Below are 27,931 nucleotides of genomic sequence, written 5' to 3' on the forward strand. Positions count from 1 at the left end.
AGTCCCTGTACGCTGACAATGTCCTCAAGCAGTGAGGTCACTGCTATAGCTTCTTCTTTAGTTATATGAATAACTAATTACATGTATAATCAGTAGGAAAGGCAAGCTCAAAATCCATTGTTGTCTGCTTTTTTGTTATTTTTTCTCCCCTAGGGAATAGGGTGGTTTAAGCTGATGATCATGAAAGCAGAATCCTAATGTTTTTGATTAAAAGACGATGGCACATCAACTTCTTACCTCACTGTCTGCTAATGAATCTGAAGCTCACTTACTCTTCAGTCCCCTGATGCCTTTATACCCACTAGAAGCTGTCAATTATAGACAATCAAAGAATGATTTAGTATTTGGGACAAAAGGTCCTCCAATGTCCTTGCTCCTTTTCTTTTCTGACTTTAATACTTTGTTACTTTGTCTACTGAGGAAAGAGGAAGTGCCACATCAGAACTTTCTTGGATTTTAGCATGGAAAAAATAGCACTGGGGATATCCACTAATACAGAGAAAACAATATTTGGGAAAAGGCAATAATATTGTTGATGGATAAGATAGTTTTATACCAGTTAGCAGAATATAATTTACTAACAAATTAGAGACTTAATACAAAAAGGTTAATTTAATTTTGTAGGTTCTACTGAGGTTAAGATGTGTTATATGACTGGTATATGATGAAGAAAAGTTATCTCTTGTTTGAGAGGAATAGAGCAGGGTTAAAAGATTGTAACATGGCACTGTATTTCCACACATGAAAATCCACTAACTTAAGATAGGGGATAAAAGAGGGAGGAATATGGTGAATGGTATTTCAAGAAGAAACAAAAGACCAAGAGAATTAAATGAATTTGTCATTAGAGTATGTACATAGAGTATATACTGATGGGCCAAAAGGAAGAAATGAATGATAATTTCCTCCTGAAGATTGTAATGTACCACAGAGACAGTATATAATTGTGATGGGGAAATTTTATTATAACCTATTGTCTCTCTCTCTCTCTCTCTCTCTCTCTCTCTCTCTCTTTCTCCTAACAAAGTTGATAAATTCTTGCTTTGCTTTGCAAATAATCCTATTTTTTCATGGCAAGTGATAAGGGGAATTGCTATTCTGAGTATTTATTAAGCACTCACTATGTTTCAAGTTCTGTGCTAAGCACTGGGGATATGAAGAAAGGCAAAAGGCAGTCCTTGTCCTACAGGACACACAATCCAACAAGGAAGACAACAAATAAATACATACAAACAAGCTATATACAGGCTAAGTAGGAATGAATTAACAGGTACTAGAATTAAGAGGAATTGGGAAAGACTTCCTGTAGAAGGTAGGATTTTATCTGAGATCTCTGGGAAGCCAGATAAGCCAGAAAGTAGAGATGAGGAGAGAGGATTTCATGCATGGAGAACAGCTAGAGAAAATGCCTGGAGTTAAGAGATGGAGTATCTTTTTTGTGTGACAACAAGGAGACAAGTCACTAGATCGGAGAGTAGGATGGATAGGAGAGTATAAAGTGTAAGAATACTGAATAGATGAAGGGTAGCTAAGTTATGAAGGATTTTGAATTCCATACAAAGAATTTTGCATTTCATCCTACAGTTGATAGGGAACTCATGGAATTTATTGGGTAGGTGATAACATGGTTAGATCTATGCTTTGGGAACTGAATAGATAATGTACTGAAATAGAGAGAGATTTGTGGCTTGCTAAAAACAGCAGGTTATTGAAATGGTCCGGGTATGAAGTAATGGAGTGCCTGTTTTAGGGTAGTATCAGAGAAGAAAAAGAAACATATTTGAGAGAGGTTAGAATGATGAAATCAGCAATCCTAACAACCAATTGGATGGGAGGTGGTTAGGAGGTAAGGATGAGAGATGGTGAAGAATCAAAAATGACTCGTATATCATAAGCCTAAGGGACCGGGAGGATGGTTATACCCTCAAGAGTAATCAGGAAGTTTGGAAGAGGAGAAGATTTAGGGTGAAAGATGAGTTCATGTTTGGATATGTTGAGTTTAAGGTGTCTATTGGACATCCAATTTGAATTGTCTGAAAGCCAGCTGGAAATCCGAATTTGAAATGCAGCAGAGACATTAGGGCTGAGAATCATCATCACAAAGATCATAATTAAATGCTAGGGAGATGATAAAATCACCAAGTGAAGTAATACAGAGGGAAAAAAGAAAGAAGACACTAAACAGAGTCCATGTTAATTTTCTGAAGTGGGACACCGATAATTACTGAATATGATCTAGGTAAAAATTCAGCAAAGGAGATAAAAGGAATGCCTGGATGAGCAGGAAAACTAGAAGAGAGTAGTGTTTTGGAAACCTCAATAAAAGAGAGCTAATAAGGCATTATAGAGGAGGAACAAAAAGTTTTCAAAGAACACCATGGAAAGTGGGAAAGTGGGTTGATAAAGGAGGTGTAGAAGGATGTCTAGTTGCAGTGAGGGCCTACTTGACATGATGTACCATAGATTTTTAATGAACTCAAGCAGAATAATTGCATGTTTTTCTCCCTTTATTCATCAACACCTAAATAGTAATGAAGGTAGTGTTGATAAGATTTGACAGAGTACAACTAGTGATATGATAAGAGGGCCAAAGATAAAAAAATAATGTAGAGTTGAACTAGTTCATCAGAGGGTTAAGATGAGGGAGAGAGGAGAGAGTGGTTGGTACAGGAGTGAGAAAACTAGGTACAGTCTGGCTTATGCCATGAACTTTGAGAAAATAGGAATAAGGAGAAAGAACAGGTTCTGAGATACTATAATAAAAGTTAGTTTGAGATGAGAGTTTCTGAACTGTTCTTAGGATATAGTTATACATGTGTGCAAAAAGGAAGGAACAATATCTAAAGAGACCAACATAGTTGTACAAAGAGTTAATTGAGCTGTGCAGATGCAGGGAACAAGGTCAGATAAGTACAAAAAAATTAAAATAAAAATTCCCATAAAATAATTTCAAGAATGGCATCATATCAACTCTGATGGACATGGCTCTTTTCAACAATCAGGTGATTCAGGCCATTTTCAATAGACTGTGATGGAGAGAGCCATTTTCATCCAGAAAGAGGACTGTGGGGACTGAATGTGGATCACAACATCTATTTTCACCTTTTGTTGTTGTTTGCTTGCTTTTTTTCCTCATATTTTTTTCTTTTTTATCTTATTTTTCTTATGCAGCATGATAAATGTAGAAATATGTATAGAAGAATTTCACATTTAACATAAAAAAGGAATGGGATCATAAATGAACCTTGTAATCAATGCTAAGAGTCAACAAGTTTTATTTTGTTTTGTTTAGCTATATGAATAATAGGAACCATAACTGAGATAAGACTGTTGCCTAAGGGTAGATGGGATGATGATAACTAATGATGAAGAGAGAGAAATCAGAACTACTCAACTCTTATTTTCTTTCCATTTTGTTTTCTTCCAAGGAGAGTGATCTTAATACCAGGAAAGATATGATTAGCAGGGTCTTAAATATCAAAATAAATAGTAAGGAAGCATTTAAATTTAAATGACTTATAATCTAGGGTAGTTAAAGAACTTCTAGACTAAATTGCTGGGCTGCTATAAACTCTGAAAAAAATCTTGAAGAATTGAAAAGATGTTACAATACTAAAGACTGGTTAATGTATAAATTTTCAAAACAATGGAAGAATATGTTTCCTTCTAATTAAGGACAGAGAGGTTGATTTAAACTCTTGGCAAAATCCTAGTAATCATCATTAAAAGCATCGTTTATAAACAGTTGAAAGGTTTCCTTCTGCTTAACTTCTTCCACATGACAGCCCTTCAAGTATTCAAAAGCAGAGATCATTTCCCTGCATTTTCTTCTCCACACAAAGTATCCCCAGATCCTCAGACAAAGCTTTTGAAACTCTACAATCCCTATCCCCTTACTTTCTAGAACCTGATGGAGATTTCCTTTACTCAGCTTTCCTCTTCTTGTTAATCCTTCTTAATTCTTTTCTTCATTTCTCTTGCTCCATGATAGTGTGGCATTTTGAAAGACTCAATCTAGGGCTTTCTTCTTTTCTCACTTCACATTATCCCTTTTGCATTATCATAGATTCAACTATCACCTCTGTAAAAATGAATTCTAATCTCAGAAACCTAGAATCTTTAGAGGTGGATGTTTTATCAGAGATCATCAAGCCCAACCAAGGAATCTCAATATTCCTGATAAATTGTTATCTATGCATTGCCTGAAGTTTTCAGCAAGAGGAAACCCACTACATCCAAGGCAATGCATTCTAGTTTTGTATGACTTTACTGTTAGGAAGGTTTTCCTTGCTTCATACTTGAAATTCACATCTCTGTAACTTCCCATACAAACACTGCTCTCTAGTTTTGTTTCCTGGAGCTCCAAATACTTTCCACAGTGCTTCTCCACTGTGGTCAATGGATTTCTTCACATGAGGAAACCATTTTTTTTTTACAAAGTGAGATATATTTTATTTTATTTTTCAATAACTTTTTATTGACAGAACCCATGCCAGGGTAATTTTTTACAACATTATCCCTTGCACTCACTTCTGTTCCGATTTTTCCCCTCTCCCTCCACTCCCTCCCCCAGATGGCAAGCAGTCCTATATATGTTAAATATGTCACAGTATATCGTAGATACAATATATGTGAGCAGAACCAAACAGTTCTCTTGTTGCACCGGGAAAATTGGATTCAGAAGGTAAAAATAACCCGGGAAGAAAAACGAAAATGCAAACATTCATTTCCCGGTGTTCCTTCTCTGGATGTAGCTGATTCTGTCCATCACTGAGCAATTGAAACTGAATTAGATCTCTTTGTCAAAGAAATCCACTTCCATCAGAATACATGAGGAAACCTTTTTAAATCATCAGATTTAAATCTAAAAAGAGACCTTAGAGATCAGCTAGTCTAGTGCTATCATTGGACAGATGAGGAAACTGGACAAAGTTTTATTAGTAGTCAGTTTTTCTGCTTTTTTTTCCCTCTGGAACATTCTTGCTTTTTTCTCAGATATGACATTGATTTGCTCAGCTGCCTTTGAGACAGATTAAATTTCTGCTCAAACTTTAATGTAAACAGAAGCTGCCCTCAGCAATTGTCTGAAAAATCTTAGATATAAAACATAACCTATTTCTCTTCTTCAAATTACTATTTTTTATTCTCCCCACTGACAAGATATTCTGTACTTTTTAGTGTTGGCCTGTGGTTTCACCAGGTCAGTGTTTTATAGGATCAGGGAGGGGCTCATAGCAAATTTCCACTTCCCACAGGACTATGGAAAGCTAATGTGGATCTTGCTCTAAACAGAAGGGCTTCTCTCCTCTTGTCCTCTTTGCACAACTTTGGAAGAAGATTTTTCTTCTCTCTAACCTCGCATGAAAGAAGGCTCCCTCACTTCCCTGAAGAAGTGGGAGGTAGTTCAGCGGAAGGGGGAGTTTGATGGAGTGAGGTTAGTGTTTTAATGAGGACCCATGAGTAAAACAAAGTTTCAAAGAAAAAAACCAGAACCTTTTTTGGGGGTAAGGGAGAATATTTTTAAACCATAAATAAAAATATATAATTCATTAAACTCCATGTATTTTATAGCTATTTGAATATGCAATATACAACACAAACTAAAATATGAACGAGAAATTTGAGAAAAGTATAGTTATTCATTTCAATTCAACAAATAATTATTAAATGCCTATTGCATACAGAGTGCTTTGCTAGGCAATGGATGGAGGTTTTTCAAAGTTTAGATAAGAAAGAAACTTGCTTCATGGGTCAAAGTCCAGTAGAAACATAGGGCATATACATTGACAAATATAATACTAATTAACATTTCAGTGCTTTTTTTGTTATTTTTGCTTTAGAGAGTTTCATTTTTTCTCCTTTGGAAAGACCTGGGAGTAGGGAAGAGAAGCCATTATTAACCATGGAAGATGGGAAAGCTTTGTGGAACAAATGGCATTTATTTTGACTTTAAAGAATAGATAGGAATTCACTAAGTGAAAAGGCAAAAGGGAAAATATTCCAGATACAAGGATCAGTGTGAGCAAAAGTTCAAAGGTAGGACAACACAAGACATATTTAGAGACTAAAGAATAGCCCAATCCAATTGGATTGTAGAGTTATTATATGACAAAAGTAGAGTGATGTCAGAATTCAGGTGTCTTGAATGGCAGGTAAAGAGAGGTTAACTTTGTTTAGTAGGCAACAGAAAGGCACCAAAAAGTTTTGAGCAAAGGAATCTGGACCTCAATTTTACCATCTAAAAAATAGTGTATTGGATTCAATAATTAAACATCCTTTCCTCCCTTCCCCAATTATGAATCCTATTATGACAGTGAGATTTGGGCATAAGGAAGATTAGTCTAGCAGTGGTAAAGAATAGAAGTGTCAAATATGGGTCCATAGATCATATGTGGCTTATAACACTCCCAAATGCAGTCTGAATCAGATTAAAATGTACCTAGGAGATATTTAACAAAATAATAAAACAAATTAAAATATAATAAAACAGATAACATTGCATTTAAAAATTAAGTCAATATAGGAATCTTCATGTACAATTTAGTTGTCTTTATTTCTGGATAGATGAATTAGAGAGGGTAGAGGTGAAAAGACTTGTTAGAAAACTATTGTAATAGTCCATCCAGGTGAGTGGTAATGAGGTTCTCTATTACAATGATGATGGTAGTGAGATTAGAAATGAGGGAACATGTAGGAAAGATATTGCAGAGGCAGAAGCAATAAAACTTGTTAGTTGACTAGAAATGAGAGATAGGAGAGAGGGAAGATCTAAAGATATAAATAAGGGGAGACTGGAAAGTATTAAGAAGGAGGGACAAATTTAAGATCAACCAATCAGTAAATAAATATTTATTATTCAACTGCTATATGGCAGGCACTATATGAGACACTAAGACCACAAAGATAAAAGCGAAACACTCTCCGCCCTCAAGAAGCTTACATTCTATGCGGGAAATAACAGTGACATATATAAGCAGATGAAAAATATATTCATTGTAAACAAATGCATTGTGAATGCTTTAGTTCAGAAGGGAAAATAATAAGCTTGGCTTTTGATGTGTTGATTTCAAATTGCTATACACATCTGTGGAGAAAAACAAGCCTGAAGCTCAGAAGAGAAGTTATATGGGTGATGCAAATTTAAAAGTTATCTATATAAAGATTATATTTGAAGCTAAGATAGTAAATTAGATTTCTGAAGAAGAGATCTTAACAAAAGAAAAAAAACAACAACAACTAAACAAGACCATTGGAAAGAATCCTCTTTTAACATCCAGGAAGAGATGAAGGAATGATTTATCTCTGAAGCCAAAGGAGAACAGAGAATCCAGGAGGAGGGTATGGTCAAAAGCATCAAATACTGCATAGATGTTGTCTCTAGATGAAAGAAAGTTTCATTTCTTTTTATAATTAGGTCTTCAGTGACCTTTGAGAGAACAGATTTGTTAGAGTGATAGAAATGAAAGCCAGATTGCCAAGGGTTGAGGAGAAAGTAGATGGCAAGATATTGACACATATAACTTTTGCAAGAAGTTTGCTAGTGAAGGGGAAAAGAGAACTAGCCAGTAGATAAATAGAATTAAAGAGTTCTAGGAAGGATTTTTTTGTTTGTGTGGTTGGTTTTTGTTTTGCTTTATTTTGTTTTGGCATTTGACCATGCTGGTAAGCTCCTTAAGGGCAGGGACTGTCTTTCACCTCTTTCTGTATCTCCAGTGCTTAGCACCGTGCCTGGCAGATAGTAAGCTCATAATAGGTACAAATTCATGGATTGTGTGGCTGAAATAAAATAGAGAACATTATTGGTGCTGAGAAAATTGAGATATGATATGGCCAACATACAGAGGTGTTATCAACAAAAATATTGAATGCTAAAGTCCTTGAGTATGATGGTAAGTGAGTAGTATGTTCAGAAATTGCAACTTGAGCAAGTGAAAAGATTGTCTAGAAGGTTTGCATTTGTTGGGCTGACATCAAGAGCTAGAGAGTTCTAGGATGTTGGGGGATGACACATTTTTCCAGTGGAAGGTATCATTTAATCAATCAAGCATTTATTTACAACTTACTCTGGGTGATAATAAAGGATTGCACAAATTGTAGGAATGGAAATGCTATTTCAATTTTGAGATAATAAGAATGGATTGGCAGCTTAGTGTATTGTGTTATTGCAGGCAACAGTGAGAAACAAAGACTATGCCAAACTTTGCTCCTATTCTATTAACTGGAGGGTGGAGAATGGAGAAAAGTGGCCTCCTATAAGAAAAAGTTCTCAAAAATGTGGTGATGTGAGCTTTTAAATAAGAGAGGAAGCAGAAAAGTATTGGAGAATGTTGGAGGACTTGTTGATAATAGAGTAGAGGTCCCTTTGCAGACAGAGTAAGGAAGACAACTTCAAATCCAAGTTCAAGCCCAGCTGATTACTATATTTGTGGCTTTGAGTAAATCCCTTAATCTCTTTGTTTATTCATTTATAAAGTAAAGGTAGTAATAATTTCTGTCTTGTGGGGTCATTGTATGGGTCAAATAAAATAATATTTGTATAGCACTTCACAAACCTTAAAGTGATATATAAATGCTAGTTAGTTACATTGTTATCACCTGACAGTTCTTTTTCCTCATCCTTCATTCTTTTTTTAATTAAGGGACTAATAATATGAAAACCCAACCTAAATTTAATTCCCTCCCAAATCTTTGACTAAAGAAACCAAAATGTAGAAGAATAAAAGAGCAAAAAAGACTAATTAAAAACCCTGACAGGTAGTCATTCAGCATCTGTTCAAACATTTGTAGAGATAGGAAATTCACAAAGCAGTCAGTTGCATTTTTGGATGGGTCCAATTTTTAGAAAATTCTTTCTTACACTGGCCAAAATTGGGCTTCCTTGTAACTTCAGTCCTTGGCCCTGGTTCTGCCCTCTGCAGCTGCACAGAATAATTTTTGCATAGCATGGTGCATCAAATACTTGAAGGCAGTTATCATGGCACCATAAGTTTTCTCTTTTCCTATCTAAACATTATCATTTCCTTCAATAGCTCCTCCTCTGACATGTTTTTAAACCCATCACCATATTGGCCATCCTCCTTTGGATGTGTTCCATCTTCTCTGCTTAACCTTTTAAGTCTGGCTTCCAGAACACAGAATACCAGATGTCTGGCCAAGGCAGAAGATAGTAGGAATGTCACCTTAGTTATTCTGAAAATATATTTCCATCAATGCAAACTAATAAAGACTTAATGGTCACATCCCAAGTTCTTACAATTCACATCATCCACATGATTATTTCCTAGTTCATTTTCCCAGTACTAATTCTTATTCAAGTCCTTATTACTCTACATCTTAATTGTGATAGATTCCTAACTAGTGTCCCAATGTTCAGTCTTTCCCTCCTTGAATATGATTTATGTATTTTATGAGGAAATGAGATACTGTTCACTCCAAACCAAAGAAAAAGGACTTCTGATTTCCCCATCCTACATTCCTCCTTCTTTCTTATCTTATGGCAAAGAAACAAAAAGTCTTGTTGAAAGTCTCCAGTCAATGTCTCCTTTTCCTCTGTTACTCCTAGATATTCTTTGGACTGCCATTATTTTAGGGGGAAATTGAGGAGATTTCTACAACAAAGCCTAAACTCCCTAGGCCTCACCTTTCCCTACTTTCTCTTATCATGAAACAGTATTGGTTGGTTGTGAAGCAGTATCATACTCTGGCTGTCAAATATACATAGGTCAAATGCACAAGTCTGCTTTACTGCAACAGGAAAGCTTGAGATTTTAAGCTACATATAAATCCTGCATAAGGATAATGTCACATTACCCAATCAGCCTAGTGTGGACTTATAGTATTAAAGGATTTCTTTCAGGTGTGCCCTGTCTCTTAAATTTATAGATTCTTTCTCTAGACCTTAATCTGTTTTTTTTCTAAGTCACTTTGCTACTACCTCTAGTTTGAAACTGTTTGCTCCATGTTTGGTCTCTAGAAAGAACAAAACTATAGGATTTTGAATTTGGAAAGGACATTAAAAGTCATCTAGTCATAAGATATAGAATTGTAAATTTCTATCTAGAAAGGCCCTTTCAGACCATCTAATCTAACTACTATAGAGATGAGGAAAATGAGACTCCTGAAAGTAAAAGCACGAGTTCAAGGTTAATCAGGTCTTCAATGGCAGAATGAAACTTCCAATCCAAGGTCTCAGGCTCCAAATCCAGTGTTCTTTCCACCACACCAGTCGTCTGCCTTTCCTGTCTGAATGCCAGGACCACCCCTTTTGGTTTTTAATCAAGACTGATGTCTGGGCAGCCCCATCTCTTGGCAACAAAGTTGGTATTCCCCTGGATCCACCCCTGGAATTCCCTTATCACTCTGCCCCTTGCTCTTTGCTTATTTGCATCAGCTATCTAACCAGCATTCTAGGCTGAATTAGATCCTCTTTACTCTCTCTGTCCTAGGGTCTTTTCCTGCTGAAGTCCTATTTGGTCTTCACAGCTCTGTGCTCCTACTCAAGATATCATCAAGTTGCTTAGATTTCCCCCACCCATGCTAGCATAGATCTTATGGCCTGCTAAATGTTTCACAATGATGTTAATGAAAATCATCATCTTAATTCTGGTTAATTCCCATTGTCCTCCTTATAAGTATTTAAATATTTAATATTCAACATCTGTTCTTTAAGAAGCAGAGTGGTAGAATAGATAGCAAGTTCAAACTAGAAAGATCGGGGTTCAAGTTTGCCTTCTGACACTCACTGGGTCTGTGACCCAATAAGTCATGTAAGCTCTTAGTGCTCTAGGGAATTCTTTAAATTGCATAGAAGGTATTGCTTTGGTAAAAGGAGTTTCCCAACCTAGGAGTTCCCTATACCAAAGAAATTAGATGTCCAGTTCTTTATTCCTAGATAAACCAAGAGTTTAAATGTTAAAGTTTATCTAGGGATACTTATGTCATCTGCAAAGCTGATGCCTTTATACAAATCATTATTAAGAACTTTCAACAACATGGCACTTCTGGGGTATTCCACTAGAGACCTATTTCTAAGTATATAGAAGCATAGATTTAACCTTCCTTGAGACCTAAAAGTGATCTAGTCCAAGCCATTCCTTTCACAGGTGAGGAAACTGAGATCTAATGAGGTTAAGTAATTTCCCCAAAGTTATAGTTAAATGAGAGAGATGATATTTGAACCTTGGTATTCTGACTCCAAATTTAGTACCTGTTCCATCCTACTCCTTGACATTGAACCACTAATGAATACTTAGCAACTTTCTTCTTCAAGACAAGTTTGATCTCATCTACTTATTCTAATTGAATAGCCAACATCCAGCTTATATTCCTATAATCTAACATTCTATTGGAATGAGTAATAATCTATGAAAATGAAACTGTTGTGCATGCACAAATGCACACATTTAGAGGTAAACAAGTTTAATAACTCCTTTGAAATGAAGTGTAAATTTCCCCACTTAGCATTCAAGGACCTCCACAATCATCTCTAGACTACATTTCTACTTTTCTCTCCTCTATGATCTTTTATAGACATCCTCTACTCTAATTATTCCTGTCTTCTTATTTACCCCACCCATGCTGAATTCAGTTCCTTTGCCCCTTTACTTTCATCATTTTCTCCACTTAGCAATAGTTTCTCTTTTCATTTTCTATGTCTAAAATTACTGTTTTTCAACATAACCCAGGTTTCATCTTCTCCAATGAAGATTTCCCTGAGTTCTCCAGACCACAGCTATCTCTCCCTTATCTGAGCTCATAACACTTATTTTCTGCACCACACTATTGGTTCCCACTCTGTGCAGCTATGTAGCATCTTCATATAATTGTCTTGAACTTCTAATTAATTCTTATTGCTTAACTTTTCACCTATGGTGTATTATCTCCCTAAGAAGACTGAGCTCATGGGGGGCAAAAACCATGCATCCCAAAATCCTAGAACACTACTATGTTCAAGAAGTAGTAGTAGGTCCTCAATCAATATTTGTTCAGTATGACTGAACAAATGAATTGAGCAGAATGTGGTCTATGATAAGCCTAATAAAACAATTCACTTGTCCTATAAACCTAGTGAAAGGAGACCAGCTCAGGGCTTAGCTGTGATACTGAGATTTCCTCAGGACAGAGTTATATGGATAATAGTTTCCTTTCATGCCTAACCAGGATAATCTGTGGCCTGTGAATACTTTCTGTAATCTTTTCTCCAACTTTAAAGCATCCAAAATTAGTGCAAAATACCACTGATGATTTTGTAGCAATAAAAGTTTCCTGAATTTAGGATAGGTTACTAATCATTCACAGTAGATTGTTTTTTTTTCTTAAGAGAAAGAAGTAGATCACTTTATCATTTACTTGTATGTGAATTCTATACTTTTATCTCATGCCCTTTTCACTTCTTCTGTCCCCAAGTTCACCCCTGTCATCCACTGGAAAATTTGTACCATTTTGCAGACCATTTTCTTCATTCTCTCAAGTCCAATGATTGTTTTTAAAGTGAGTGTTTTCTCATGAGTTCCTTATTGCTTATAAATATACTGAGAGCATTTACAGCAACCCTGGAGAATATAAGCTTGACTTCTCTAATAGATTTTCATAGAGTTGTAAGACAGGACAGATTTCAATATTACAGATATATAACATACCCCACAGACATCATGGTATAATGGAGAAAGTACTGATCCTAAAGTGAGAGAATCACGTATGTAGAGTTAAAAGAGAACTTAAGGGCTATTGAGTCTAAGTCATTAATTTTACAGATGAGGAAACTGAGACATAAAACTGAGAAAACCATGTTTAGTGCCATGGAAGGTCATATAGCTTCTAAGTGTAGAAGGCGGGATTCAAACTCAGATTCTCACTATTCTGAGTCTAACACTATCTCCTATGCCACATCACCTAGTTGTCAGTCAGAATGACCTTGAGTCAAACTCCATCTCCCACACATCTTTTTTTTATTACCCACACATCTCAGATGTGTGATTATCGGCCAATCACAACCTCTCAGAATCTTAATTCCCTTATTTTAAAATTGGATAAAGAATACCTATAATCACTACCTTTGAGAGAAATGTGGTATAGATGAAAAGATTTGGTTCAAGTTCCATGTCTCACATATAGTGACTATGGTATTCTAAACAAATCATTTAACCTTTCAGTGTCCCAAGCAACTCCAAGTTGTATGGCAGGTACCAACCAACATTTGTAGAAGTTTCTTGATTCCTTGGGAACTCCTTCTACCATTGAAGTGAGAGGTGGGTTTCTTGTCCTTCTCTTTTTCTCTTTCAAAAAAAAAAGAAAGCCTACCAATTAGCTCCCAGACTTATTGTGAGTTTCAAACAAGATAGCATGTGCAAATGTGAATTAAATGACAATGTCAATGTTGGTCACAATTTTATCTGCACTTATACTTAGATGCTTGTAAATATGGCAGAATAAGATATAAGCCAACCTATGCCTCAGCTTAATAGTCTCCATGTCTATCTGTTAAGATTGTCATACATGGGATTTCCAAATAGGAAGTTGGATTAGCTGATCTCTAAAATAGCTTCCAACACTTTATATTCTGGGATTTTAAATTACAAACCATGTAAAACTCATTAAGGTTGAGAACACTGATGTCTTGGGTCAAATAAAAACAGACCTTTAAACTTGGAAGTCAGCCTTAATTGGACTTTGTCCTAGATCAGATGAGTTTGCATTCTGGGATTATGCATGTACCACAAGCATTCCACTAAGGGTATAGCAACTAGACCACATTGACTGTAGATATTTCCTTTGACTTTTATCCTTGCACTAAAATGGCTCTTCATGCTATTGTGTTGGGCTATTATGTAGTAGAATTTTGCTAAAATTCAACTTGCCAGTATAAATCAACTAATATATAATCAATTAATGAAATAACCTTACCTCAATCAATCATATAATTAATTAACAAAATAAAATAGATATTAATGGAAGTTTCACATAAACATCATGTGTAGATAAAAACCTTTAATCAGTTTGAAAAGATCATTGGAATTTTGACCATTAGATGAAAGGCAGATGGTGCCACAATGGAAAAGTCTCATAAGCAATTAAAAAGATCAGTTCACGTATCTGGGCAACATATGAAAAAGACTCATCAATCCTGTGGTCAATTGAGTCAAGCTTTGGATCAGTCCAGCAGTGGGAGATTCTAGTTAAGCCTCTGAGAGGGGAAAGGAGGGAATCTCTCTCTCTGTCTCTTTCTCCCCTGCTTCTTCATTATTCAATGATAGACACCAATCAGTAGGAGACAATGTATCCAGATGGAAGCAGAGAGACACACACATTGAGGATTTCCTGAATACAAATAGTGATGAAGAGAGATAAGTCATTTAAAGGAGGAAATAACTACAGGTAGTATGATTCTTCGTGGAGAAAAGAAGTGCCAAATCTGAATCTTATAAAGTCACTGACCCTTGGACCCCAGAAGAGAATAGCACCTAAGGGTAATTTCATGAAAATTTTATGAAAGAAGAAAAAGACTTCCAGTAACCAGAAGTTGTGAATTATCTTTGTCGCATGTGTTCACTACACATTTGTCTCATTATATTTACATTTAATTTTTACACCTACTTTACCCATGGACGCAGTACTTATTTTTGAGAGAAGTATGTCCTAGTCTTTTAGGAAGATGTTTCCTAATAAATATTCTTACTAGAAAATATCTTTGCTAAAATTAAGACAAGCTATTGACTAATAACCATATAGAAGCATACCCATGGGGGGCTTGTGAGTGACAATAATAGGAGCACAACCTTTGTTACTCTTAAAATCCTGTCTATGCTTGGTACTCCAGACTATGAGTGCAAATCTTAAATTGCAAAAATTGACTCAGTGATGGTGTTGCTACTCAAGAAATCAGAATTCTGTATCTATTGAGTTTACCTTGGATCAAAGCAGCTAAATAATTAAAATGTGCTGTAAGGCAATTTTCTCTTTCAGATAATCTCAAATACTAGTATTAAGGGCAAAGATTTTGGTACATAAGGAATCAGTTCATGATGACAGATAGCTCTTCATTCTCCCCAAGTAACAGAAAGTAAACAAGGGTCATTGAAATTCACAGATGATGCAAAAATAATTTTTCAATCCTTTTCTTCTCTTGCTTTACTTGAAGTGCTAGTGCCATTGAACAATTTCAAAAGGTAGAGGGCAAGCAGGAAGTCATCTTTTCCCTGGATCACTGCTAAGAGAATGAAGCTACAATCATTGTACTAAGATTCCAGGGAAAGACCTCTCAGATGGTGCTAAGCTTAGTAGCTGAAAAAACCATTAATTCAGGTCTAAAAACTTTGGATTTTAGGGATGGAGAAGAGAGTCAGCCTTGGGAACCAGGAGCTGCTCTTGGAAGACTACCAGTTAAGACACAACGATCTAAGCTATATCATATTCCCACTATTCCCTAGGAATGAGAGCTCCCTGAACCTTGATTATCACAGTTATTATAACTCCTAGAACACAAAAATTACTAAGGCTTTCCAATGATTAAATCATCTTTTAGGGTTTGATACTGATATGTTTTATTCTCTTAAATTCCATTTGTTTACCAATGTCCACAGTCCAGGTTAGTCTCCTTAGCCAAAAAAGGAAATAAAAACTCAGCATTTAATGCCTATATGACTTTGGACAAGTGGCCTAACCACCATCACTTCAGTTTCTTCATCTTTACAATGGGGGTGGGGATAAATGGCCACTGCTAGAGTTTTCAACTCTAGATTTATGTTCCTATGATCCTATAACATTGCTCTAAGGGGAATAAAAATAAGTTATTCAAAACAACTTGGAAATGGGGATATCAAGGAGAGTCATCAATGACCTGAACTCAGAGTTCCCACTCCCAACAAAATTAAGCAACTGGGGAGGGATATGTACTTATAACAAGGGGAGGACAGGAGGAAAAAAAGGAATAAATGTTAAGAGTAAACAAAAAGGGTAAAAGTAGAGGGGATCAAGGATACTGCCTATAAGCCAGGATCTCATAGCCCCATCTATAATGGCTTTTGTGGTTGGATCATTTACCAGTTCTCAGCAAATGAGAAAAAGTAGTGAGATTAACCACTAGTGCTCCTTTTCTTGAGACCTGGTGGGAGCTTTTTCTGAGAATATAAGTCTTTGGGTTCCCCATCAAGCTCAGGAAAAATATGAAGGATAGAAGAAGACAGGAAGAAGAAAGATATGGGAAAACCCTTACCAGACCCGAAATATTCTAAAGGTTCATCTAGTGAGATGCTAACTTCCTTTCTTAAAGATGGGAGAATTTGATTCTATTTTTGTAAATTCAGAAATTTCTGTTCACTGTGGTATGTCAGGCAGATGGGAGTCCTTCAGGGGCCAAAGGCTATTTATTTCAAGTCTTCTGCTGGCCCCAGAGTTTGCAAAAGAAATAGAATCAGGGAATCAGCAACCACAAAAATGGTATGCAGATGGGATGTAACAGAAATAGTCTGTCTTTATAACCAAACTATAGCTTGGTTAGAGCTAGAATAAAGGAAACACTTCCTTTAAAAAGAACTACATGATTAACCCTGACTTCAAGTTAAAAAAAACACTCATTAAGTTACCTTAGAAGAGATTAAGAAATCAAGTTAAATGTATGAATGAACCCCCTCCCCAATTTTCTATTTTTGAGTTGCATTGCAAAAATGTTTTATTATTTGTATTTGTAAATGTTATTTAATTTTCAAATAGTAAATACAAAAGGGATCTGTATTAGTAAATTGTCACAGTGTTCATCCATTTCAGTGTCTTCTGTGGAAGGAAGAATTATTAAAATATTAATTAAAGTGAAGAAATAGTTTCAAGAAAACAGGGAAGATGTAAAACATTACTTAGATGGCAGTATTAAGTTAAAAGGCCTACTCCTTGCCTTTGAAAACCGAAAGATAAGAGTTTGACTTCCTTAGAGATGACAATTTACACTCATGTCAGAGAAATGGGTTATATAGTGAAGGCAGTAAATTGAGGTTGTGACTGATTAGTGGAAAAAGTTTAAAGGAAGTAATAAAAAAAATAGTAGTCAAAGGATGCAATTTTTATTTCTAGAATTGGTTTAACTTTGGTGGAAGCAGAACAGCATCTGTGACTTCATGAACGTAATCTCCTGTCATCTACTCTGTCTATATTAACCAAATATTATACATGTAGCATTGTGCTGAGGACAAGGAACAAAAGTGAAACATAATTATATATTAATATCGTAATATATAATGATACCTAATGACCCACCAAACCCATGCTTACCTGTAAGGATCTTGCCTTCTAACCAGTGGTCCCTGCCCACATGGAGCTTATAGGATAATAGGGGAATAAGACATATTCAAATAGCTATAATACACAGTCCTGCAATATATGTGCATTAAAGAATTATAATACAAAATTTTATTTGAGATCCATGGGAGAAGGTCATTAACAAGAAAGGAGATTGGGAAAGGCTTCAGTGAACTGTTTTCATAGCATTTGAGTAAGAGAAGAAAAACTTTATTTAAGAGATAGGAAGTCAAGAGAGGAAAGAATTGGTAGAACTCATTAACAATGTTAAATGCTGCAGGAGTTAGAGATGAAGAGGGCTTTCAAAAATAACAAAGGTCATTGGATTTTGTGGTTAGGCTTCCATAAATGACCTTTGGTTCTACTGAGTTGTAGTGTATTGAAAATATATCCTGCAAGTCATAGAAGCAGGAAGACAGGATTAAATCCTAATCAAATCTAATATGTATGAGTCGAGCTATTTCAGCTCGCTGAACCTAACTTTCCTTGTCTTGTTTAATGGAGTAATATTTGTGGCTCCTAATTTGAAGAGTTATTGTAAAGCCCATGAGAGGAAATGCACATAAGTCTGGCCAATCAAACAATGCTCTATAAACATCAGCCATGATTATTACAAGCTATTGAAGACACAAACCACACTACAGGATAGAAAGGAAAGCGTATTGGACAACTTTGTCAATACTCTTTTGGCTGTTAAGAGGAGGAGACACCTGTCTCTATAACTGAATCAAGTAAAAGAATCAAAAGAAAATATTTTTAGGATTGTTTGGGATGAAAAGATACCCTTTATATGTTGGCATCTTCATAGTCAAGAATCAAAAAGGGTGGGGGGCGGAGAGGAAGACTTGAGATTTCTTCCCTGTCCTGCAGAAATTCACCATGTGGCTCTAGGTTTGTCACTGAACTTTTCTGTGTGCTAGTTTTCTAAGCTATGACAATCAGGAGAATAATTTTTGTCACCATCAGCCTCAAGGTTGTGGGGAGGACACTGACAAACTATATTTGAAAAGCTTTAAGTTCCTTTTGAAAAAGAGAACTCCATAAATTCAAATAGTCTTAGTGTTATCTCTATTGCACCACCTGCAGTCATCAGATGCCACAACTTGGGTTCACCGCTGCTAGTTTCAAACAACTTTGAAATCAAAGTTCTCATGCTTCATTGTTGATATCCCAAGCCTTCCAGTGCTTCAAAAATTCACTATAATATTTAAAAGCCCGAATTTTCATTCTGTAGCTCAGGGTTTTTTCCCTCTAAATCAAAGCTCCGTGCACAGAAGAGAAAAAAGCACTTGCTTGTTGACCATTTGATGCAGATAAATTGCAAATGGAAAGGTGCTCTGGAAAATGAATGCCACAGCTGTTAGCTTCATCAATAGAAGCTAGCAGTGTGCAAGCAGCGCCCATTACGCATCCCTGCAACCCTCCCCATTCTCTGCTTTTTGAATAATTTATCTGCAGGAAATCCAAATTGCCAAGGCACGCTTTAACCCAGCAGAATGCTTGCCAATTTCCCTGGGAAAACTGACAAAAAAAGAGCTGTAGATTGCATTTCAGCTGAATACAGGCGCCTGGCAATCAAACGTATTAGCTCCATTGTGCAGCATGCATCGGAAGGCATTAGCTCGGGAGCTCAGAGCACAGCACATTTGAAAGGCTCATAAATGTAATGAAGTCCCTTTGACACCTGCTCCTCTCTGCACTTTCAATGTGAGCCATTGGTCCATAGGGAACCACGGCTTTAAAAATAGAAATTATAGTAATTGTCTTCTGTGTTATTGGGAAGGTTGCAATAAATGGATAGCTCATAATACTGTGGCACCACAGACTGGAGTTGACAGGATGCATAAATTACTCCAGGTTTTGATTTTTCTTCCTTAACAAATCACATAAATCATTGTATGTTAGTGCTGCCACATGGGAGAGGTACACTTTGAAATTTTCATCTCACCGAGTTGTGAAATTTCTTTTTCTTTCTTCCTAGGTGGTACCTTAGAGAGCTCTGTCAATTGCTGGCTTTAAAAAAACTAAGAATCCTATTTGTGAAAGGGGCTTTGTAAACAATAGTAATGCCAAGTCTTTCTTTAATTTTCCTCCTTCCTTTGATTCTCTTTCTCCCTCCCTCCCTTCCTACTCCTCTCTCTCTCTCTCTCTCTCTCTCTCTCTCTCTCTCTCTGTCTCTACCTCTCTGTCTCTCTCTCTGTCTCTCTCTCTCCCTCTCTCTCTCTCCCCCACCTTTCTTCCCTTCTTTCCTCCCTCCTTCCTTCTCTTCCTCCTTTTTCTTTTCTCACTTCTCCTTCTTCATCTTATTTTAATTTTATCTACCCTCTCACTTTTCTTCCCTTACCTTTCCCTAACTTCTCTTCATCTTCCTTTGATGTTTTCTTTGTTTTCCTTTCCCTCTTCCCTTATCCCTTCCCTTTTTCCTTTTTTCCCTCTTCCCTTCTTTTTCTTCTCTTCCCTCCTCTCCTTTTCTGTCTCCTCCTTTCTCTTTTCCTTTCCCTATTTTGCTTTCAAAGAAAGAGCACAAAACAAACTCCAGGGTTCCGGTTTCTATGAATTCAAAAAGAAAATTATTATTAGCATGGAGATATTCTAAGAATTTCCAGAATGATTTAATCAGGGGATCTATGTGGGAGTCCTTCACTTACATGTAGGGAGTATGATTCTTCTCAGTGTCTTTATTCTAGGAAGCATCTGGAAGTTTCTGTTTGTTAGTCCTTCCCCTACTAGAGGGCCAGATGAGAATATGCATCTTTCTCTGGGATATGCCAGCACTGAGCTATCTATGTTCGTTACTTTTTCTTTTACTGGGAGTATAGGTTAGAAATTAGAAGACAATGTAGCCATTTAGTCTAACCTCCTCATTTAACAGATGAGAAAAAAGAGTCCTTCCCTTTCTTCTCCCCAGCCAAGGTCACGTGACTTTGCCAATATTACAAAGATAGCCAGTGGTAGAGACGAGTTTCTATCCTAGATCCTGTGACTCCAAACCCATTTCTCCTTACAACATTATTCTGCCTTTTATTATTGACTGGTTTCTTTGACAGAGCACCACTCACAATGTTGGACTTTTGCAATTGTCACTGTCCATCACAAATCATCACCCTGTCTGCCCTGACATTTCATTAAGACCAGTGCAGAATGAGCTTGCCGTGGCAATGATGCCTCCTCCCTAGGGATGTTCTTTTTGTTAAGGGAATGTTTCCCTCACAATAAATAGGCTAGAAGAAGAGTGCTATGAACAGATGTGGATTCATGAGCCTAAGAGTCACAGGCACCATGTTTACACATTGAATGTAGGTGGACAAGAGATTTGGTAAAAAGAACAAACCTAGCTTCACACCTATCTCAGCTCAGACTATTACTCTCCTCAAGGAGTTCATCCTGCCCCCCCCCTTAATAGTTCTTTGGAACATTTACAGTTATCCCATACAGATTCAAGTCCATTTTAGGATAGACAAGATTGAGATTCTTGGTTGTTATGTTGGAAATCAAGCCATTTCCCCTGAGACTAAATCCAACCTAAAACCCAGGGTATTAACTAGTGTTCCCTTCTGCCTCCTTCCAGCATGTAAATTTAGATTTTCCCTGGTAGCTCTGCAAAAGTCTGTCTCTTGGGCACAATATTTTTGCAGTGTTGAAATTGTGATATTGTTACTGCACTTGTTCTACCTGTGTACATTTTGAGATGTGTGTATTTTATCCATGTGAAAAATGTTCACATAGATGCCTGCTGATACATGAATTTGGTACTTGGGACAGAAACAATTGTTTGGTTTGTTTTTATTTATGTAAAATATCTTTCTCTCCAGTTTGTCCTTGAGTAAAAGGACAGTCCTTTAATTCTGAAGTCTGTCTGGGACCTCAGGACTCATGAGAGAATGGTGCATTTCTAATGAGGTAGTCCATCACTACATTAGCTCACCATCTTTCTTTGTCTTTTTTTTTTTTTAATGGCTAGTGTTGTTTGTGAAATAACAGAAAATGTGAATAACACAAATACTTCTAGTTCAGCGATTGGTGGACAGTTCAAAGAAAGCCAGAACAGTTCATAATTGTCATGAATTATATCATTAAAAGAATACAGGCATGGCAAGGCACCTCTCCCCAGATCCCTGAGAGATAGTAGGGGAAAAAATGGGATGAATCAGACCAAATTTCTCTTTTAAGATCCTGAATTTTATTCTTTAATTTTCAGAGGAAGAGGAATCTTTCATTGTATAAATCCATTCTGGACTTAGGGAATCTCTTGTATTCATTATCCTTAAGTAATTGGTCTCTCTCCTACCAGGGTTGGAACAATTAAAAATGAACTTGACACAGTTAATAATAGGTGGTGCTTGAGATAGATTGTTTGGTCTGAGATATCTTACCTGGTTTTAAATAACACTTAAGCTAATCACTGATGAAGATAAGATTGTGGGAAAGTGATCTCTTTTGTTGAACTTGTTTCATGCATGAGCTAAATCAGAGACTGGGAGTAGAGCTAAGTGGTAAATAAAGTAAATACATCACTGGACCTGGAGTCAAGATGACTTGAATTCAAATCCATTTCTGTATTATCCTAGACAAGTCACTTCATCTCTGTCTGTTACTATTTCCTCAATTTTAAAATGGGCATAAGAATAGCACTTAGAATAAGGCCTGGCACTTAGTAGGTACTGCTTAAATTTTTGTTCCCTTCCCTTTTTCCTTGTGAAGAGATCTGGGATTTTCAGTGAGCTCCTAGGCATTGATGAGCTTCCTAATTTGATCTGCAAGAACAGCTCAGGAATCATTTTTGGGATTGAACAATTTTTGGTAAATAACAATCACATCTTCTATATCAGAGAATGTGAAAACCCAGACAGTATGTGAACCCAGGGTCTTTGGGTTTATCTGGAATGCAGCTTCTTTTTCTAATGATCATGGATCTTAATTTCCAAAGTCAAAGCAATGACTTAGCACAAATCACATTTGTGATTTGACAAATATGTATAGTTAGTCAATGACCATCACCTCTTACTGCCTCTGATCCAAGTAACCTTTAATTGATTTCATAAGATCTTAGATTTAGAATTGGAAGGGATTAATCAGTTCACATCATGGTCCAGTCAAACTAGCCTTCTTACTTGTCCTTCTACCTGATATTCCCTCTCTTGTTGCCATGCCTTTGCACTAGCTAAATTCTGCGTGGATAGTGCATTTCCTCCTGACCTCTGCCTCTTAGAATCCCTACATCCCTTCAAAGTCCAGCTCAGGAATTACTTTATAAAGGAAGCCTTTCCTGATCCTCTGGATAATGGATGCCTTCTGCCCTGGAACCCTCCTGATTGGAGGGCAGATCCAAAATTTCCTCCCAAATCCTCCATTTAAGGAGAGTGACCAGGTTAGTCATTTCTCCTTTCCCCTAGGGTTACATTTCTTTGAACTTCTATAATCATTCTCTTGAACCAGAACCTTTCCCCCTTATCTACCCCTTTCAGTTATTTTTTGTGTGTTGCCCTCTCTCAATAAAGTGGAAGCTCACTGAAGGCAAGAACTCTTTCTTTTTCATATTTGTATCCCTACACACTTAGCACAGCACCTGGTACACAGGAGGTGCTTAATGGTTGACTATTAGTCCTTTGATGATTTCATTCATTACAGGTGTAATGTGTCAAACATAATAATAATACACAATAATATTATATGATAGTTTGATACAGTGGATAGAGTGGACTTGATGTCAGGAAAGTGTGGATTCACATTCTGCCTTGACAGTTTCTTTCTCTGTAATAAGAGAGAGGGAATTGGGCAAAATGAACTCCTAAATTCCCTGAGGATTAAACTTTTCAAAAGGTCTAACTCCTTCACAGGATCAGGTTTGAAGATCAAGGCTTTGCTTTATTCTGGTGGCAATTGTTCTGTCAGCAGTCATCTCCATGTGCATAAATATAAAATTGCATGCATATATAAGACAAGTCAAATCACAAAAGTCCAAGGCCACAATGTAAAATACTTAAGGAAGTGATGGAAAGACTTTTGAAAAGTACTATGGAAATCACTCTAATATAAGCCCCTTTCACTTTAACCACAAATGCTTCTGCTACTTTCTTAACATAGTGGGAGATTTTTTTTTTAAGTACAAAGTAACAATCCTGGGTTGGTAATACCCAAACGTCTCATAAGCTATAATACTTCCAGTAATACTAGGAGGGAAATTAGAAAGCTGGAAAGGAAGTAAATAAATCTTTTTTTAACTTATTTTTACTTTTGAGGTAAAGAAACAGAGTTTTAAAAAAATTATTTTCTCACCTGAAGATAGCTATTATCTTCTCTGAACTCCCAACCACCACATACATATATTTAACTATTTCTAATCCACCCAAATTGTACTATCAATTAGCCCACATATTTCCACTTTGTCCACTAGAATAACTTATAAAAAATCCAATGCTTTGTTGACATACAAGTCATTTCCCAAAAAAAATCCCATTTATTTTTTTAAATTCCATTTCTTTTAACTACTTTTTATACAACACGGCCTCCAGTCTCCTTACCATCCTGGTTAGTCTCTTTTAGGGGTCTTCCAAAGTTCTAAGTTTCTAAGTGGGATCAATGCCCATAAATTTTCCATCTAGTTCTAAACACAATTCTGCAAATGTGATCTAATCCAGTAATGGAATAAAACGATCATCTCTCTTTTCCTGACACTTAATATAGACTAAAGACTGCATTTGCTTGAACAGCTATCATGCCACTCTACTGACTTATACTGAGCTTGCAATCTACCAAAACTCTTAATTTTCTCCAAATTATTTGTTCACATCTTTCTCAACCTATCATTGGGCAATTAAATTTTCATTTCAAGTATGGGATTTTACATTTACTCCCACTTTCATCTTCCAGCCTATTGTAATTATCTGGGATCATAATTTAGTCATCCAGCATCACTAATTGTTCCTCTCAATTTCATACTATCTATAAATTTCACAAGCTTGCTACTATACATATTGTTATGTGAGACACTGACAAACACACTGACATACAACAAAGGACAGATTTCTGGAACATTTCATTAGAAACCTCCTTGTAAGACACTGACCCCTTAATGACTAGGTTCAATCATTTAATTCTTAATTCATCAAAATTGTACTGTCAATTAGACTACATATTTCCATCTTTTCCACTAAGATAACTTATAAAACTATCCAATGCTTTGCTGATATTTAGGCGTCCGATATGTTCCTTATTTTCCTCCTCTATCCGTTCAGGAATCTTATCAAAATAAGAAGTGGGGTTAGTCTAACCTTATCAGATCGTCAGGCTTGTGATCTTGCTCTTTCCTGTGCTTTGGAAAGAAGCTGGCTAAACATTCTTGCTAATGATTTTCTTACTATTGTTTTATTCCAGATGAGCTTAGAAAATGATGACAAGAGAGCTCGCACAAGATCTAAGGCAATACGAGGTGAGCATCTGCTGTCCCCATGGGGATTCCTTGGGTGAGCCCAAACCCTCATCTGGCCTAGAGAGCATCTAGTAATGGGCATCTGGCAATTCTTCATTCAGGCTCAGAGTTATCTTCCCTAAAGTTTCAAATACTACCCTTCCCAAACATTCCCTCTTTCCAAGAACAAAGAGCAACAAACATTTATGTTGCTTGCATTCCAATTGTCCCCTATCCCCATTCTCTTTAAACTCATACACTTAGTTTCATGGGAATTTTGATAGTTTCAGATCAGTTACAGTGGCTTTCATCCATGTGCTCTGCCAGGAGCTTTGAAGATGGACATCTGAGAGAAGCTGGCTGAGGGGTGCATGCTGGGAGCAAACAAAGCTGCCTGATACAGGGGACCCAGGAACCAGGGATTCGTTCATTCAGAGACTGATAACCATTTGTTTCCCTGCTTGAAAATGATATGGAACAAACAACATTTCATTCATCAGCCACTTTTTCTATCCCCAAAGCAAGTCTTAGATTCTGGACCCACATTTGGGGAGATGGGTAGGAAGCATGGTATCCAGGAGAGGTTCACAAGAGAAACAATAATGAGAATAGTCTTGTTTCCTCAGGTGTCCTGAAAATATTTGTCATGTAAATCCTTTGATTGTATGTTTCACTAACCCAGAGTCCTGCCCCTGTCCAAAATGTTCTGGTTATCAATGTCCCCTAAAAGTAAATATTCCCCACATTATAAAACTACATCTAATCAAAAATTGGTTTTGTGATGTGCACAGCCATATACAAATAGAGATAAAAGATTAATGGATACGGAAACCTGCCTCAGATGTTAAATCCTAGGTTAAAGAATAGACATAGAACAATATGATCATCAAATGCAGTATTTGTTCTTCATCTTAATCAAGTTGGCTAGGACCTGTTTGATTTGAAGGTCATTTCACACACCCTATAATTTGGTGCCTGTCCTTTCACTTGGATTTGAGCATCCAGTTATCATTAACAATTGTTATTTAGCCCTCTCCGTCTACTTTATATCTGGCATGTCAGGTTTCTGGTTAGTAAAGAATGTATGCTACCACCTGTAATCAGAGTCATAAATATCATTACCAACCCAAATAACAAGAGACTTGGCAAAGCCAAGTTTTGCTATTGGTTTGGTTCCATTCTAAAGAATGGAGGCAAGGACAGGAGCACCAGAGCTCTGTAAGTGAGCTAAGAGCAGAAGGGCTTATTCTTTTGAAACTCAATTTGCACAATTAAAAGGCAGATGCCACAGAATTTGCAGACAAAAATAGTTAAGTTCTAACTATATATGTTTTCTGATTTTAAAGGGGGGTATCAATACATTCACAGGCAAGACAAGTAAATTGTTTCATTGTTAATATAAATGGGGGAAAGGTAGTTTAATACATGGATACTAAGTGATTCTCATCCTTTGGAATACATTTTTGTACATTTTGCAAAGCTATTTACATTCTGAGAAGCCCAGAATAATGCTCTACTTTTCAAACCTCTAATGAAACAATATGTATTTATTCTTTTGACTCTTGTGTTTTTCTTTTGTGTTTCCCCCTTCTTTTTCCCAGTGCCCACGGAACTCATAGGACAGGAGGTGAGGTAAGAGATGTTCCTTGTTGACCATCTACATATATTCTGAGGAGGCCGAAGAACAAGCATCATTTCAAATGGTTCTGGTTGCATTGTTTTCTGCTCTTCTGGGGAAATTTGGAAAAGTTATTAACTAAAACAGAGAGTCACTGACTTATTAATCAAAATGTTCATCTCTATATCCAGGAATTATGTCTGTACAATAATACCAAGGCTTTTTTTGTAGAGTGAATACTTAATTTGAAGTCAGGAAGACTCGAGTTTGAATCCTACCTTAGAAGTCATGTCATCCTGGGCAAGTCATTTAACCTCTTTCAGATTTAGTTTTCTCATTTGTAATATTTATTTCAGAGAATTTTTGGAAAGATCAAATGATATAATATATAGAAAATGTTTGGAAAACCTTAAGGGATTATATAAGTTAGCGGTGGTGGTATAAAATTCTCTCCTATATATGATTTCAATTGGGAAATTTCTCTTTATCCACCTACCTCCAGCCAACTAATTTTTTAGATTAGAAAACTGAATTAAAAGATTCAAAAGAATTGAAAATTCAAAAACTGACAAATCAAAATGACTTCCATTCATGGCTCCCAGGACTATGGCTGACTACAAAGACAATTTCAGCATCAATCCTTGAAATGCACACACACACATATGTACACACACATACATAGTGTTATAATTATCCTTATATGGGAGAAGGAGTAAAATGGCCTAATAATGTTAATTACACAAGGAAATTTGTGTCAGAGGGTCTGAAGGCCAAGTTGAGTCACTCTGAGAGAATAGGTTCTGTTCTAAGAAGAGTGACCTCCAGTGGCAAAAACAATAATCTTGTTCACTGGTTAGAAAGTGTTTTGACTAAACACAGCTGTATTCCTTCTGTAATTATTTTTATCCATCTCAGGTAAAGTCTCAAGCATCCTAAAAATCAGAAATATTATGCCTTAAAATGCAAGATGAATTATATTTTCCTAGGAGAGTAGTTCGTTCTTTTTCCAATGTTTGGTATGAGAAATAAGTGGGGGGGGGGCGGGGGAAGCCCACAGTTCTATGTATATGGGGCTAGACTAGATTTAATAAATCAGACTGGAGGACATAAGAGTGAACCAAAGTCACTTTTCAACTCCACTTGCTCTTTTTTCTTGCTTCAGGAAAGATCATGTAGGTGAGAGTTAAATTCATGGAGGTTTGGGTCCTCAGATGTACCAGAACTTTTAGAAGTTTATTTTCAGGACTTCAGCACAGTCAAATATTAATTCAATTTAATGAAACAAAAAATGGTTCAGTACTCACTATGTAGTAAAGAAGGGAAGGAGAGTATGGGGGAAGGAGGAAAGGAAGGAAGGAAGACAAAAGAAGGAAGGAAAGAAGGAAGGAAGGAAGGAAAGAAGGAAGGAAGGAAGGAAAGAAGGAAGGAAGGAAGGAAGGAAGGAAGGAAGGAAGGAAGGAAGGAAGGAAGGAAGGAAGGAAGGAAGGAAGGAAGGAAGGAAGGAAGGAAGGAAGGAAGGAAGGAAGGAAGGAATGGAAGGAAGGAATGGAAGGAAGATGGGAAGGAGGAAGGAGGGAGGAAAAAGTTCCCACATGGAGAAGATATCCAATGACAAAATC

At 36.5% G+C, this 27,931-nt stretch overlaps 1 protein-coding gene across 4 annotated transcripts in view; it reads left to right on the forward strand.

Annotated features, from left to right (window-relative positions):
- Positions 1-27,931, forward strand: part of MYT1 (myelin transcription factor 1) — a 187,781-nt gene that overhangs the window by 66,704 nt on the left and 93,146 nt on the right. For all 4 annotated transcript variants that reach the window (XM_031951842.1, XM_031951844.1, XM_031951845.1 and 1 more), the window contains exons 3-4: positions 24,661-24,715; positions 26,296-26,326. In XM_031951842.1, coding sequence (XP_031807702.1) covers positions 24,661-24,715; positions 26,296-26,326 — 86 coding nt within the window. The remainder of the gene's footprint in view (positions 1-24,660; positions 24,716-26,295; positions 26,327-27,931) is intronic.

This window comes from Sarcophilus harrisii, chromosome 2, assembly GCF_902635505.1.
Source record: "Sarcophilus harrisii chromosome 2, mSarHar1.11, whole genome shotgun sequence".
NCBI classification, from domain to species: Eukaryota; Metazoa; Chordata; class Mammalia; order Dasyuromorphia; family Dasyuridae; genus Sarcophilus; species Sarcophilus harrisii.